The 15,888-nt window shown below is 49.5% G+C and overlaps 1 protein-coding gene and 1 long non-coding RNA gene across 2 annotated transcripts; both read right to left on the bottom strand.

Annotated features, from left to right (window-relative positions):
* Positions 1–1,763: 1,763 nt before the first annotated feature.
* LOC120701543 (probable sodium/metabolite cotransporter BASS3, chloroplastic) lies at positions 1,764–4,062 on the bottom strand. Its single transcript, XM_039985553.1, has 5 exons — positions 3,610–4,062; positions 3,436–3,531; positions 2,984–3,290; positions 2,625–2,872; positions 1,764–2,510 (listed from the first exon to the last, which is right to left on the bottom strand). Exons 1-5 carry the CDS (start codon positions 3,990–3,992, stop codon positions 2,273–2,275), a joined length of 1,272 nt encoding a protein of 423 aa, XP_039841487.1. The 5' UTR covers positions 3,993–4,062; the 3' UTR covers positions 1,764–2,272.
* A 3,563-nt stretch (positions 4,063–7,625) lies between these two features.
* Positions 7,626–15,279, bottom strand: LOC120701536. Its single transcript, XR_005686147.1, has 4 exons — positions 14,684–15,279; positions 14,521–14,581; positions 12,892–14,424; positions 7,626–8,082 (listed from the first exon to the last, which is right to left on the bottom strand). It is a non-coding gene; the product is annotated as an uncharacterized LOC120701536 (long non-coding RNA).
* Between the last annotated feature and the right edge of the window lie 609 nt (positions 15,280–15,888).

The following is a 15,888-nucleotide window of genomic DNA, read 5'->3' as shown; positions in this document are numbered from 1 at the left end:
CCCCTAGTCAAACACGGCCATTCATGTGAAGGACAGGTCACCATGCACCCACAGGAAGTCTTCGCCTATCTTCTGCACATTTATTTTAATTCCGGTCCTATTCTATGTTGGACACAAGTATTAAATATAAACTAATTATAAAATCAATTATATAGAGAAATTAATTCATGAGATGAATTGATCAAACTTAATTAGTTTATAATTTAATAATATTGTGCTATAGTAAATATGCGCTCATGGTGTATTATGTTTAATATTCATGAATAAATCTCAATTTATACAATTAGTTTTGTAGTTAGATCATATTTAATCCTCTAATTAGCATCCACACAAGAAATATCAAGTTTGAAATGAAGAGGATGGGTCGAGTAGTGCTGCTTCGGAGACCCTTGCCTTCACCAATGCACAACACCCCGCCGTGGATTGTGAATTGTGAAAAAAGCTAAAAGCCTTTTGGTTGAATTGACTTGGTTTTTAATAAAACTTTTTGAAGACCCCACATGTCAGACACAACACTCCTACTCGACTCTCTTCCTCTTCACTAATCAGTGGACCCCACTCGTCAACTTGTTCTTCCTCCACGGATCAACAGCGCTCACCCGAGGCCTAGGGGCGCAAGATTCGTCGGAGTCGAGAGAAATGGAGGGAGGAGGCGCCACCGACAGGAGCGCAGCAGGGAAAGGCAGCCACGAAAGGACCTCCGGCGGTCGGGGATCCGGGGCGGTAGAGACGAGCTCAGCCGGTAGACGCCTTGGAGAACGCCGCGGTGGGGTATTTTCTAACTTCATTGTCTCGCAGCCCCTAAAAGCTAGTCCGGAGGGGCTGTGAAAGTTGCACCACGTGAAATCTGCTTTGGGACAAGCTGCTGGGCGTTCACCGGCCTTTGGTTCAGCTGTTGGCTTTTTTAAAAAACCACAGCCGATTTACAGCTGAACCAAACAGACCCGAAGCCTATAATTTTGATGCTCATTTAGTTGAAATTTAAAAAATAGCTCATCTAACTATGTGTTATTCTATAATTGCTAAAATTTTGGTAAAAAAAGGTTGGCATGGCCATATTTTGACATGCCTACATTTTAACATCCATCCAAGCTCGCTCTAAAGTGGTGCAATCGACACCATAATCCGTTGCATCACTGGACACATGCTCTCAGGTCTCAACTCTCAACGGTCTGAAGTTTAACGTCTTTGAACTACACGGGATGCGATTCCACGGTGTAGTGTTACGGAGCACTCGAAGCAAACACGAAACAACGTTATCCGTTAACTTATCCATCTCCACCTTGATCAGTTCCCGCAAGAACCAAACACTACCGAAATATCTCCCATCCCTGTCGGCCGTAGCAGTCCGCGCCCGCACGAGCCAGATTCAGCAACAAGCTGGGAAAAAAAAACGGGCTTGGACCTTCTAAAAACGACAGTGATTGTGAGACGGACCTGAGAACAGATCCGTAACAGACAACTGTGACATCTCTCCATCAGCGTAGAAGAATTCGAACAGTAATTGGGCCCCGGTAGCTGATGCCCAACAGATGGCGACTGGTGGACACGATGCAGCAAGTCTGATGTTTCTCCTTTAGGTTTTTTTTCCTACAGATATTTCAAGAACTATACAAACTAAATTTCATTTTCTTTTTGTACAGAAACATAAATGCAGATGCAACTTTTTTTTCCTAATCCAGCCAAAGTACTATTCGCCAGATGTCATATCATGGAGGCTGCGAAAACATGTCAATTTCAAGCAGAAAACGAAGCTCTAGCCATGATATAATGCTCCACTGTTTAAGAGTATGAGTTCATCGCGCCGCAAAGAAAGGGCATTGCCGAAAAGAAAAATAAAATCTGATCGTGGGATTCATTTTAAGAACAATGGGGCGTAAGCACCAATGATATTGCAGAGACATATGTATTGCACTACACCTCTAATATATGAGCATCCTCGATCGTGTCTAGTGGTATCTATATCTACAAGGAGCTGGTAAGAGACAACTAACCAAACCTACAATATACCGTATGATATGTGAGTATGACTGCAAACTCAGCATCTTGTACAAGTGGTTCTTCTCATAAGGTTGTTCGCCTTGATCCTTATTATCAAAAAGCCCACGATCTGTAGTTCTCTTTTGTATCCATGGCGTACCTCATGCAAAATTGTGCTGAAGGATGACTTCATTGTAGCTCCAGTCTCATTTGGCAGATGAATTCCTGGAATTGGTCTCTCCACTCTCAAGGGGATCCATTGAAAAATCACCATGCGGCATCCTGCTGCTTGTCACGGGCTCACAGCTGCGGTGGCTTGTGGTAAAAATCCCCCAGCAACATCTCTTATTCGCGAGCCATTACCCCAGTATGATGCAAGAGTCAAACCAAAAATGGCCATGATGACAACAGAACATGCCGCAGGAACTGCTTGACTGGTTCCGAGAAATTGTGTCGCAAGAAGTCCAGCAAGGGTGGAGCTCTGCATCCCAGTACAAACGGAAATTGTCCTGCAAACAGGCTCTTCTTGCCTGCAGACAGTGCAAAATAATTAGCAAAAGGGCATCAAGACACTCAAAAATTAGCAAAATAACAAGATAAAAAATTAAAAAAGACAAAAATGAATATCAAGATTTAAGAATCACCTCCATTGTGGCAACTTGGAGACCCAGTAACCCGCAACAAATGAAACAATGTGGAAAGCAACTATGGGGAGAAGTAAGAAGAATCCTTCTGGAGAGAGGATCTTGCTCCTATTGATAGCAAGTGGGCTGCCAATACACAGAGATGTGCACACCATAGCAACAAATGGCATTGCTGGTTGTATTACATTCACAACTCCCTTTGCATAGGTATTCAGGAGAAGGCCTAGCGTCACAGGAACAAGCACCACCTGTCAAACAGGAAATTGCAGGGTCACATGATTAAACAAAGAATCAAAGACGGGGCACATGACGATCATACACCACAAAATACATTGCTTGATCACTGACCAATTCATTACCTGAAGAATAGATTTTGCCATCGCAATTCCATCAACCGGGACCACTGAACCGATCAACAATCCGGTGAGAACAGGTGTCACGACCACCGAAGATATTGTTGAGCAACTTGTCAATAAAATGCTCAAGGCCACATCCCCTTTGCTGAGGAAGCTTGCATAGCTTGACAGCTGAGCGCCTGAGACGCAGCAAGTAAGCATGAAGCCCGCGAAGAATGCTGATGGCATCCTGAATACCTTTGCAACCATCACGCCCAGTAGTGGCTTGAGCACGTACTGTGCGGCATAACCAATGGAGAGTGGCACAGGCCTGGACGACACAGGAACAGAAAAATTCAGCTTTGAGAGAAAAACAGCTGATTTTTTCTCTCTAAAAAAATCAGCTTTGAGAAGCTATTCTATGCCATATGGGCATATTGCCATCACATTTGGAGGAAGAGCAAAAAAAAAAGAACCTCTTGAAGGCGAGAGCGAAGTCGTCGACGGAGAGCTTGATGCCAATGGACAGCATGATGCCCCCGAGCGCCGGCGCGTAGTAATCCTTTGAGACCCTACGAAATAATCATAAACTAATCAGCCCCCATGTGCTAGTTGTCCAAGAACCTTCTTGAAGCGGCAAGGTGCCGTACCAGGAGAAGGTGGCGGGGTTCCCGAGCGCCGCGACGGCGGTGGCGGCGACGACAAGCGGGAGCAGCGCGGAGAGCGCCTTCGAGGGGTCCCCCACCCCCAGCGCGGGGCCCGGCGCCGCGGCGGTGTCGCCGCGGAACGAGAGCAGCCAGGCGTTCCCCTCCCTGCGCGGCCAGCCGACGCGTCCCAGGCGGGGCAGCGACGGAGCGGAGCAGAACGTGGTGGGCGCCAGCCGCCGCGGCCGCCGCCAGAGGAGCGCTCGCTGCGGCGGCGGCGGCGGCGACGGCAGCGGGGAGAAGCCGCAGCGGCGGGAGTCGTGGGGTTGGTGGTGTAGAGACGCGGCGGGGCTGAAGGGCGGGCGGGAGCAGGAGGCGGCGGCAGCCATGGCCGTGGCGGCGACGGCGACGGCGCGTGGGAATGGGGCGCCGTTGCTAGGGGGAGCGATTAAACATGTGTTTCTCGATTTAAATTAGTTTTATTTGGGTTAATATTCCTATTTTTCGCTTTACAGATATTTGAGATACTTTTAGTTTTTTTTTCTATAACAAGTCGGCCAGGTGTAGTGTAGCGCTCCGTCGGCGTCGAAGGTGAAAAGGCTGGAAGGGTAACATCCAGGTTTTGGAAAAATTGAAATTTCGGAAGCTTCGGGTTCAAAAACCGGAAACTCCGATTTTACTCTGCTCCGGTGGGCAGAACACGAATCGCGGCGCGCCGCACGCAGGGTTCCCCTTACCGGTGGGAACCGGTCCGGTTTGACCGGTTACCGGTCAAACCGGTCCGGTCCGGTTTCGGTTTGGACCGGTACCAAACCGGTCCAAATTCAAAATTCAAATTTGAATTCAAAAAATGAAAAATTCCTAAAAATACTTCAAGGTGCGACGAATCTAATGGTGTCAAATTTTCTAAAAAATTCATTCGTTTAACATATTTTTCAGGCATTTAAAGTTAAAACAAAAAAGAAAAAGAAAAAATAAGACGGCCTGATAAACCGGTCTAACCGGCCGGTATACCGGTCCAAACCAGTTACACATGCGATTTTAAATTTGGATTTGAATTCAAACCGGTCAAACCGGCCGGTAAACCGGTCAAACCGCCCGGTAAACCGGTCTAACCGACCGGTATACCGGTACGAACCGGCTGAACTGAGTTTTTTGAATTCAAATTTAAATTTGACCGGTTTCTACCGGTAACCGGTCAAATCGGTCCGGTTTACCGGAACCGGAGTGCTCCGGTTTGGGGTTACCGGTTGGGAAAAAAAACCCTGGCCGCACGTTGCCCCCGCCGCCGGCGATCCTCGTTCCACGCGTCGGCGATCCTCGTTCCGCGCGTGCGTCCTTATCCATCTGCTCGCTCTCTCCTCGTCCTTCTAGACCCGCCCATTTGCCCAAACCCTAGCTCCTTCCCCGTCCCCCATTGTCGTCGCCGTCCGAGCTCCGCCCTCGCCGTCGATTCGTCGTCTCCGGTGAGTCGTGGCTCGATTCCTCACAAGAGAAGGATCTCCTCGTCGTCCTCGACCCGTTCCTGTCCTTACCCAGCCTCTTCCATCGCCACGCAGAGCCCCCCGCGAGCTACTCCGCTCGCCGCAGCTCCTCTCCGTCGCGCCGCCGCCTCGTCGCCGTTCCTCGCCGTCTGCCGCAGGGGTGAGCTTCGCCTTGCCGTGGAACACCCTGTGCGCGCCTCCTCCGGCCCGCTCCGGCCCAGCTCTGCCGCCGGAACACGGCTGTGCTGCCGCTGCGCCATGGTCGCCGTGTCGAAGTCAAGTCGCGGACGGTCCGGCTCTTTGGAGCGGACAGTCCGCCAGTGATCGGCTGAAACCGGAACCGCCGATTTTAGAAACCGGAACTTCCGGTTTTGGCCTAACAAGTGCTTAAAACCGGAACCTCCGGTTTGAAATTCCGGAACCTCCGATTTTGTCAGGGTTGCATATCCAAATTGTTATCTCGTGTATATCCTTTCGCACATATCATTTCATGCATTTTATTTTATGCATAAGCATAGCATCGCACTAATGCATGCATCGCATTCATGTATTATAGTGACCGAATCGTCGGAAGACGAACCCGTGGTGCCCACCGAGTCTGTTGAGCCCGAGCCTGGAGTCCCTTTCATGGTTGAGCCCGAAGCTAGCCGAGGTAAGCAGCTAAGCATAATTCCTTGCACCTATTTAATTTGATTAGTTTAGTTATATCACCGGGTAATGTTGGGTATATGTATATTATGTATGTATTGCATTCTTGTACCCACTTTGATGCATTGTCCTTCCTTGGTTTGTTTATCCATGTCCTTGTCACATATTAGTCAGTTAATTACTTAACTTGACTAGATGCTTAGCTTTGCTTAGAATACTCATCTGGCCTACTAGAAAGAACAGCTGGAGTATCACATTTACCGGTTACCCTTGATCGCGCTGGCCTGGTTTGGTGGTTAGTGAAGTGGTAGTACCGAGATTCGAGCGGAATGGTAGGGCCTAGAGAATGAAGGCACATGGGTATAGTCCGCTTGGATCGATTAAGGACCGAGTTAATGACATCGGCCTTGAGCACATTTTCGTGCTACCACATATCCAATATAATAGTATGGATGAGCCAACTACCTTCTTTAACTTGATCATTGAGGCCCGGTCCCCGATTCGTGGCTAAGGGCTATGCAGGGAGGCTTAGAGGTGTCCCCGGGTGGATCTATGTGTAGGAAAGTTTAGAGATGTCCCCGGAGAAACAAAGTCTCCACGCGCAAGCTGGGCGTACCCTCAACGCTTGAGCCATGTTGGGAACGGTTGACGCGAGTACCCCCTTATTCAACTTTGGCCGGTTGGGTGAGTCGCATGGTCCTTGCGTCGTGTGGGTAAAGTTGTACACCCTTGAAACGTTATAATCAATTCGAATTGTCGCGCTCTCGGATATGAGTAAGCTCTTGGCTCGTCGAATTCTTCATAGAGAGTTTCAATATTGTTGCCTTTGGATTCATGTCATATCGAGGATTTATTATATATTATGTTACTCTCTTAATTAACTAAAATTATTTGGGGTTGGGCAAGATTAATTAAGTTTGCTAGGTGATAGTCTAGACAGCCCATGCTTATGCAATAATTACTTAACCCTAAAGCCTTTACTTGAGCCTTTGCATGAACATTGTTTATTTAATCGTGTAAGTCTTGCGAGTACGTTTGTACTCAGGGTGCTTCTAACCCTAGTTGCAGGTGAACTGGAAGTGGTGTTCGGTCACTTCTACCCCGCCGATTCAGGCGCGGGGGAGGAGTAGGTCGTTGAGGCTGGGATGGTGTCATTGAGCAAGACATCATCATTGTAGTATGTTTTTATCGTAATCGAACTCCGTGAGAGCATGTAAATATATTAATCTTTAAATTTCTGTTTAATATGGCTTTCGTGAGCCCCATGCTTGTAATGGAAGTTAGTTGAACCCTCCTATAGTGAACTTGTAATTTTAAGTGTGTAAAATTGCTCTTTATGGATCATTGTCAATGTACGTGCTTGTGTAACGGTACATGTGCTTAATCCTGGGCATGTGGCAAACACGTACCGGGATTACCGGGTTTGCTCTCGTTCTAGGTTAATTGTGTTGATTAAGTGCCTCTAAGGTATGGATTAGCATGTGGCGTGTCGAGAGACGGACACGAACTAGCCCTCATCTTAAAAAATTAATCAATAATTTCACCTAAATCGAGTGTAAATTGGGCGGTTCTCACAGGAAGGTTCCAACTTCCAACCATCAGGCATGTGCCCTCCTCTTGTTCGCGCAAGGCGTCCACTTGTTTCCAGCCTACTTTCTACTTCATGGATGCTTAAAATTAAACTAGTAACAATGTCTACTTCTACTTCATGGCACGGGCGTGCTGCAAGTTGATATGATAATAATTAAAATTTTAATATAATTTCAGAAATCAGGTAAATTAGGAAATATATATTAGAATATTTTTATATTTGTAGCAAATATGTACATATGACAAGGACATTGTTCGAAAAAATCATATAAACAACTACAATTTAGAATCACACGCCTTAAAAATTATTTAATAACCAAATAAAAGTTAACTCATGCCACAATAACCAAAGAAATCTAATGACGAATTTTAGTAAGCTCAAACAGTCATACATCCCTAAAAATATATAGAAATATTATTCAGTATAAATACTGAGATTCAATTAATTTATGAAATGTAGCATTTCCATTTTTATGAGATCATTTTCACGGATGCTTATTCGTATATAAAATTGTACTGTACAACTACCCAAGTGGCCAGCAGATCATTTTCCTCAGCGTCAGTGTAGGCAACCTATGCATGTGGATTGGAAGCTGCATTTTCATCAACCAGCAACAAGAAAGCTACTCTGTTACTTCTTTCTTTCCTTAAATTCGCTACTTCAACACTTTGGTGCTCTACGCACTATTGAATTTTTTTTTACTGGGGATGAACCTGAGTATGGACATAGAAAGTATGAGCCAACTGGGTCCCTAACCTGCAAGGAAACAAAGCAATGTTCTGAATAAGACTCTCAAACTGTATTCTAGAGAACCCAAGTCTACTCTATAAAAAGGTCAACTTATAAATATATTATCAACAAGGCTCTATCGGTAAGTATTTATAAACTAACCGAAGCTCAAATACTATACCATCCTCATCTAGATAACCAAACTCCGAAAACCACGATGGCGTGTTCTCTGTTTTTCCCATAATGCCATGCCAAATGCATCCAACCTGTGTAATTGTGCCTAAATTTCCTATATTGCAGCTATTCTAGAGTTGCAATATACCATATTTAGTGGCTGGTCTGCTTAAATTTGTTAAGAAATAGTATATGACTTGTCGGTACCCCAGAACTAGGGTACCCCTCGCAGTGACTAGACAAGAGCCTTGTGGTTATCTTTAACTACAACCAAACAGCCGGACCCCTGCGATCCGGAGCCCAGTTCACATGACCACGGTCCCGGACCCGTCCCCCGGCTGGGGAAGATCTGGAGCACCACGTGTTCCGGAAGAAGCAGGCACTCAGCTCGAGCAGCCGGGGGCTCCGGACCTCCCGTAGAGGTCCGGGCCCCCGCAGAGTCCGGGACCCCCCATGGGGTCCCGGACCCCCTTGTATAGTAACCGGACCCCTCGCTAAAGGAAGGAATTGACATCCCGCCCCGGGGAGGTCCGGAGCTGCCACGTGTCTGCAAGCACAGACACGTATATAAGGCCGCTTAGTCTACAAGGGTTCACCTACCACTGCGTTCATTGCGGTAGGTGGACGTCCGCATTAATATAGCAGAAGCCGAGGCGATTCTTTGACCAGGGGACACTACCGATCGCGTATTACCAAGACGTGTAGTGGAGCCGATGACACCGCCCACGCCGCGCCTGTCAGTCTGCCATGACAGATGGACACGACGGCTCGGCTTCACTCATTATGACGCCTACATAATAGCCTCAACAGGTCACGCCGCAAGCTACGCTCCCCCAACGGGCACCATGCTGACGGGACAAGAAAAGACCTCCATTCGTCAGAGCCTCAGAGGGTTAGCAGGGGATGGAGGCATATCGGAGGAAAGATTCGTAACTACTATAGTCATTTGAGTACTCTGCGCAGTATGCTCCTCAGTCACGTTGGGCCCACTTGTCGGGGCCCCAACGTCCTATGTATCCGCACCCCTTGGTCTATAAAAGGGGGCGCCCGCTAGAGAAAAACTCAGGCTGGGTGAGAGCCAAGACCCGGCAGAAGATAGATTCATACACAACCAAGATCAAAACCTCTTCCAGTGGACGTAGGGTATTACGCTCCGGCGGCCCGAACCACTCTAGATTGTGTGTTCTTGTGTGCTTGTCTCAGAGCTAGATTTGCCAATCGCCTAGTACCTTCCCGAGCACTCCCTCTCTGGGAATAGGCGGGTGCGTTCCACCACCCGGCTGTGGGTACCCTAGAAATCCCGCGACATTTGGCGCCGTCCGTGGGGAGGTCAGGCGCTGGCTGGATCTTCAGGCTTCTGGAGCTGCGTTCATCATCTGCAACGGCGAACGAGAAGATGAAGGAAGGCATGGCATCACCCATGCCACATGCCGTGGCACTGGGGCGCCAACGCCCACGGTGCGGCGGCGCACAGCAGTGGCGGTTGTTGTGCGTCGCCACTGCGACACCTCAGAGCCGGCGCGGCAACGCACAGCGGAGGCGCCGCTGGGCGCTGCCGCCCCTACGTCGGCTCAAGGTTTTCTCTCAAGCAACGGCCACGCTTCCTCTGCGGTGGCATGGCGTCGGCTCAAGGCTTTCTCTCAACATGGAGCCTGGAGCCAACGGCCATCCCGGAGGAAGTTAGCCGTGTCGTCGCGTCGTCGCCAGCACCACCCGAGGTGCTTGGTGCTGCTGCAGACAGGGCCCCGTCACCAGGCGCGGGGGCCCCTGGCGCTAGCACCAAGGACAAGCCGGCGAACGACCGCACCTCTCCGCACTTCGCACCGGTCCTTCTGCTGCGCAAGGGCGATGAACTGGCTTCGGCTCGCCATGAGCGGCCATCAGGCTGGCTTCCATCGGCGGACAGCGACGGCAGGGGGCCCACTCCCATTCAAAGCCAAAGAATTTGTCTCATGCTACCTAAGCATATGATAGCTCTTAGGCAAGGAGTGGACCCCCGAGCTCCCGAGGTGATGCTGGATGATGCTGTACAAGCACGTCTAGGGCGCCATCGCCCCAACAACTCAGAAGAGCCCCCAAGATGGCAGCTCCACTACGACCAGCAACGTGCACGCCTTATGGGGCGGCGGCTGAAGGTTATCGCTAAGATAGGATTGAGAGTGTTTCTCCTTTGTAATGATTTGGTGCCTACGTGTGGTCCAGAGCGGTAAAGGTCCGTCCTTGTAAACCCGGCCTCTGGCATCATCGCACAAACAGGCGACACCAGTAAGTGGTCCGGAGCGGTAGAGGTCCGCCCTCGTAATCCCGACCTCTGATGTACACCACGAGTCAAGCAATAAAGGAGATTTGCTCCCTCAGTCCTGTCTTTATTTTTAACCTAAAAGCACTTCTCCGTTCAACATTGCATGTTTTCTTTCTTCCATGTGGAGTCCTTTCTTTTTTGCTAAAACAATCCAAATTGAGCTGCTAGCTTGTGGTCAGGTGAGGGACACCCCTTCTAGCTGGAAGGCAGTTCGGACCCCTAGGGACCTCCTCAGGAGAAGTGGTGCCGTATCCTGGGGTAGAGAAGCTCCGCATAGCTTAGCCTGGTAATGTACCCTAAGCCTATGTACTTCCCTGCACTGTTACGAGTTCCCTAGTAACCGTGGCTGCTGTTCCTAGAGGTCCCGGGCTCCTTTCTAGTATAAGGCCTGGTTTCCTACACCTTGCTGCGAGATCCGGTGGCATAATCCATGGGATTGTCAGCAACGTCTCAAGTCCACTCCGGTGGCCCGCTCCGGCGGAGACCGCTCGCCACGGTCGACTCAAGTCCACTCCGGTGGCCCGCTCCGGCGGAGACCGCTCGCCACGGTCGACTCAAGTCCACTCCGGTGGCCCGCTCCGGCGGAGACCGCTCGCCACGGTCGACTCAAGTCCACTCCGGTGGCCCGCTCCGGCGGAGACCGCTCGCCACGGTCGACTCAAGTCCACTCCGGTGGCCCGCTCCGGCCGAGACCGCTCGCCACGGTCGCCAAGAGCCGGGTCCGGGAAGTAGTGCTTGCTCCCTAAGCGATCCGAAGTCTGTGTAGCTACTTAGCTTGGTTCCGCACCCTAATCCTACACCTTCGTCGCCCTGTGGAGAGCACTCTAGTACCTAGACCTGGCAACCAGTGTACCGGTCTCAAGGGTCTGGGGCACCCGCTCTCTGCATGAGCTCACTGGCGCAATCAGGTTGCGTAGGAACACATCGCGATAGTAGGCCCCACCCGCGGGTTCGTACCTCTCCCAAGGTGGGCCCGGGGGCCACTGTCGGTACCCCAGAACTGGGGTACCCCCTCGCAGTGACTAGACAAGAGCCTTGTGGTTATCCTTAACTACAACCAAACAGCCGGACCCCTGCGATCCGGAGCCCAGTTCACATGACAACGGTCCCGGACCCGTCCCCCGGCTGGGGAAGATCTGGAGCACCACGTGTTCCGGAAGAAGCAGGCACTCAGCTCGAGCAGCCGGGGGCTCCGGACCTCCCGTAGAGGTCCGGGCCCCCGCAGAGTCCGGGACCCCCCATGGGGCCCCGGACCCCCTTGTATAGTAACCGGACCCCTCGCTAAAGGAAGGAATTGACATCCCGCCCCGGGGAGGTCCGGAGCTGCCACGTGTCTGCAAGCACAGACACGTATATAAGGCCGCTTAGTCTACAAGGGTTCACCTACCACTGCGTTCATTGCGGTAGGTGGACGTCCGCATTAATATAGCAGAAGCCGAGGCGATTCTTTGACTAGGGGACACTACCGATCGTGTATTACCAAGACGTGTAGTGGAGCCGATGACACCGCCCACGCCGCGCCTGTCAGTCTGTCATGACAGATGGACACGACGGCTCGGCTTCACCCATTATGACGCCTACATAATAGCCTCAACAGGTCACGCCGCAAGCTACGCTCCCCCAACGGGCACCATGCTGACGGGACAAGAAAAGACCTCCCTTCGTCAGAGCCTCAGAGGGTCAGCAGGGGATGGAGGCATATCGGAGGAAAGATTCATAACTACTGTAGCCATTTGAGTACTCTGCGCAGTATGCTCCTCAGTCATGTTGGGCCCACTTGTCGGGGCCCCAACGTCCTATGTATCCGCACCCCTTGGTCTATAAAAGGGGGCGCCCGCTAGAGAAAAACTCAGGCTGGGTGAGAGCCAAGACCCGGCAGAGGATAGATTCATACACAACCAAGATCAAAACCTCTTCCAGTGGACGTATTATGCTCCGGCGGCCCGAACCACTCTAGATTGTGTGTTCTTGTGTGCTTGTCTCAGAGCTAGATTTGCCAATCGCCTAGTACCTTCCCGAGCACTCCCTCTCTGGGAATAGGCGGGTGCGTTCCGCCACCCGGCTGTGGGTACCCTAGAAATCCCGCGACATGACTTTTATAATAAGCTTCTACCATCTGTTTAGAACACAATATTATTTGCAAGCCAAGATGACTGGAGTTAGAGACTGTTAGCATAATGCATTGCTTATTCTTTCAGGTCCTTCATTCTGGTTCAAAATAAGAAAAATATTAACAGAATGGTTTCATGAACATGCTCTTCCACTTTGAACAAACTAACAAGTAATGTATGTTCCTGAGAGAAAAATCAGCAATCATGGACATAAAAAATAAGGAACAATCAAGTATACGGCTATCTTACCAGGTCACTATTATTGTCGTCATGGTTCCCAGTCCGCACTTGCAAGCTCGGAAGGCTATATATACTCCTACCAGTCTTTCATCCTCATAGCGCTTCTGGTTATCATGCTACTATACTCTGCATAGAAATATTTTAAGCAAAAAAGGTGATAAGTAAACCAAACAAAAATTCCTAAAACACAAGATTCATGTGCATGTCATCATAGGAGTCCTCTTGGTGAGGCCATGGTGCGCCAGCATCTCCACTATGCTCGGATCACCAGCATCGTCCCCTGCTGAACTAGATGACAAGCGCCTCTTTTCCACATAATACTGCCAGGCAACAAAATCTAAGCTGTGCCTCAAATGTATCGTGCATTGTTTCATGGAAGAACAAACAAAGAAAAATCATGTCCATACACAATGCACATATAGTAAAGACACGTGTGGACATTTCGGTGAACACGTTGGAGGGGCGGATGGTCTTGAGGAGGACATCCTCGGCGCCCTCCTCGAGGCACTGGCTGATCCGGTTAGGCAAATTCTCCGATTTATGGCCCGCTATTTAAAATATTGATTTATACTAAAGATGTACGTGGGTCAAGAATGCATTTTCAAATATTCTAGTAGATGAAAATTTCAGCATAAGTGCAATTCAACCACATAAGACCACAAATAAAGTTACGAGTACAAACCGCTCGAAAACATGTCATGACTCATAAGTAAAAACCAAAACATATACTTCCTTTGTTCAAAAAAAATGCAAATCTCGCTTCCCAAGGAGTTAAACAATTTTAAATTTGACCAAATTTATAAAATAAATTAGCAACATTTATATTGCAGCATGATTTGTCTAAGTAACTTTGCAAACTGGAAACATCTCTATGGAACATAACTGTTAGTTGAACAATCTGAAACATTAATAATGTTTCTGAATTTAAGGTGCTATTAAAAAAGAATAAACAACATATTGTTGAATAGATTATTTTTTTCCATATAATATATTAATACATGCATTGAATATCACCCAAGTTTGGATTAATCTGTTTGGAAATAAAAATGAGCATATCTGTTTGGTGACAAAGAAAAAAAAATTTACCTGTCCTCCCTTACCACATGGTGCTGATGTGGATATTCAAAACTGCTAATGACAATTCACTATTTTACTATGATATTATTTTGAAATGCTTTATGTATTAAATGACACACATTAAAAAAAACAATGGACCCGAGCAGAGGCAACATGTTTGCATCAGTTTAGCAAGACAGCTAACCAACAATATTGGCCTTAAGCAATTAGGTACCACCTCCAATATGCAAAATAAAAGCCATACATTTTGCTGGATTTTTTTATGTATGTTCATGATCTTTATTTATCTCCAAAATCATAGATGCATCTCAATAAAAACCTTTGAGATTACTCAGATTAAAACAAGAGGATTACAACTTAGATTAAAATCATAGATGCATCTTAATAAATTTGATCAACAAGTCAACCTACATTGGTGTTGTTCATCGACCATTGGCAGTTTGAGCCCTGAAACCGCCGAGAGCACTGAGCAAGAGGAACAGGTTAGACTATTGACAACGATTCTATGATAATCCTCAATTGAAAATTGCACACAGATGGTGAACAACATTTAAATGGAACCTGCTCCTGATCTCCCTTGACTACTATCACCAGAATCCTCAACGTTGCAGGCTTCCTGTACCTGCACAACAATTATTAATTACTCTAAAACTCTGAATCCACATGGAGCATTCTAAACAAACTCTGAATATTGTTCTCAACCATTGTTCAGAGTGTCACATACCTCAAGCTGGTCTCCTTGGTTAGGTTGGTACCTTCCCAAGTAACACTAACACCAATGAAGACACAGCAGGACAGACCAAATCTTTGACTCGTAAGAATTGAGATGTCAATCGTTGCCTAGTCTGAAGATTCAACGGTGTAAGCGTATTCCGTCTAACTCCTTGAAGGCAGCCATCAAGTTCGAAGCATTCGTGCTTTGGATGTCCCCAACCAGGGTGCTGCCGCTAGCCTGTTCTCGGCGCCCATCGAGAAGGATCATCGGCCAGCACCCAAACCAATCGCGGCACATCAATTTCGTTTAAGGATCATCGGCCATCGTATCACCCGAGAAGGAAGAGGAAGAAGTAATCCGCCGCCACCAGCCCGTAAAGCCAGCAGACAGAAAGGAAATCAGCCGTTGCCAAGGTCATCAGCAACCCGGAACGAGGTCCCATCGCGGGGAAAAACAAGGGTCCAACCTTCCGCAGATAGGCAAGAACAAACTGACCTCACTGCCAAGGTCATCAGCACCCTCCGCTCGCCGCTCGCGCCGGCCGCCCCAGCCCTTCCTCCCGATGCTCACGGCCACGAACGCGAGCGCCTCATGGGCCGAATACCGCGGCCGACTGTGGGGCCTCTGAAGAACAGCATCACGGCCAGCAAGCCCCCCCCCCCCCCCCCCCCCCCCCCCCCCCCCCGCGCCGGCTGCCGCAGCCAAGTCGATGAAGACGGCGACGCGCGCGACGGGGTCCTGGCTTGCTCCTGCAGTCCCGGCTCGAGCCTCGCGAGCGCTGCGGCGGCCAGGAGAGCGTCCTCGGCACCCGCAACGGAGTCGTCGATGGCCAGCACCCGCATGTGACCGCCGTCGAGGAATGCCTGCACCGTCATCCCGAGCCCAGAGGACAGGCACCCATTGGCGGGAGCGGACGTTGGAGGCCCTCCTCGCGCAGCGGCCCCTCGCTTGCCGGCCAAGCGAAGCAGCGTCCAGGGAAGGTGAGCGATCAGGGAAGACAGCAAACCTAAACCCTAAGAGAGCGCCGGCATGGCCGCCGACCAGCGCCCGTCAATCCCCGACGTGCGCGGCCCTCAATCCCAGTATAGCAGCTAGTCGGGACGGCGTCATCCTTTCCTCGTCAATCTGATCGCACGGGATCACCGCGTCACGCCGCGATCACGGTAGCCCCCCGTAGCAGGCGGACGGGACGGCGCGATCCCGTTTTCCCCCGA

The sequence above is a fragment of the Panicum virgatum genome, chromosome 1K (genome assembly GCF_016808335.1).
Source record: "Panicum virgatum strain AP13 chromosome 1K, P.virgatum_v5, whole genome shotgun sequence".
NCBI lineage: Eukaryota > Viridiplantae > Streptophyta > Magnoliopsida > Poales > Poaceae > Panicum > Panicum virgatum.
The sequence above is the reverse complement of the archived record's forward strand: the minus strand, read 5'-3'. Positions and strand labels throughout refer to the sequence as shown.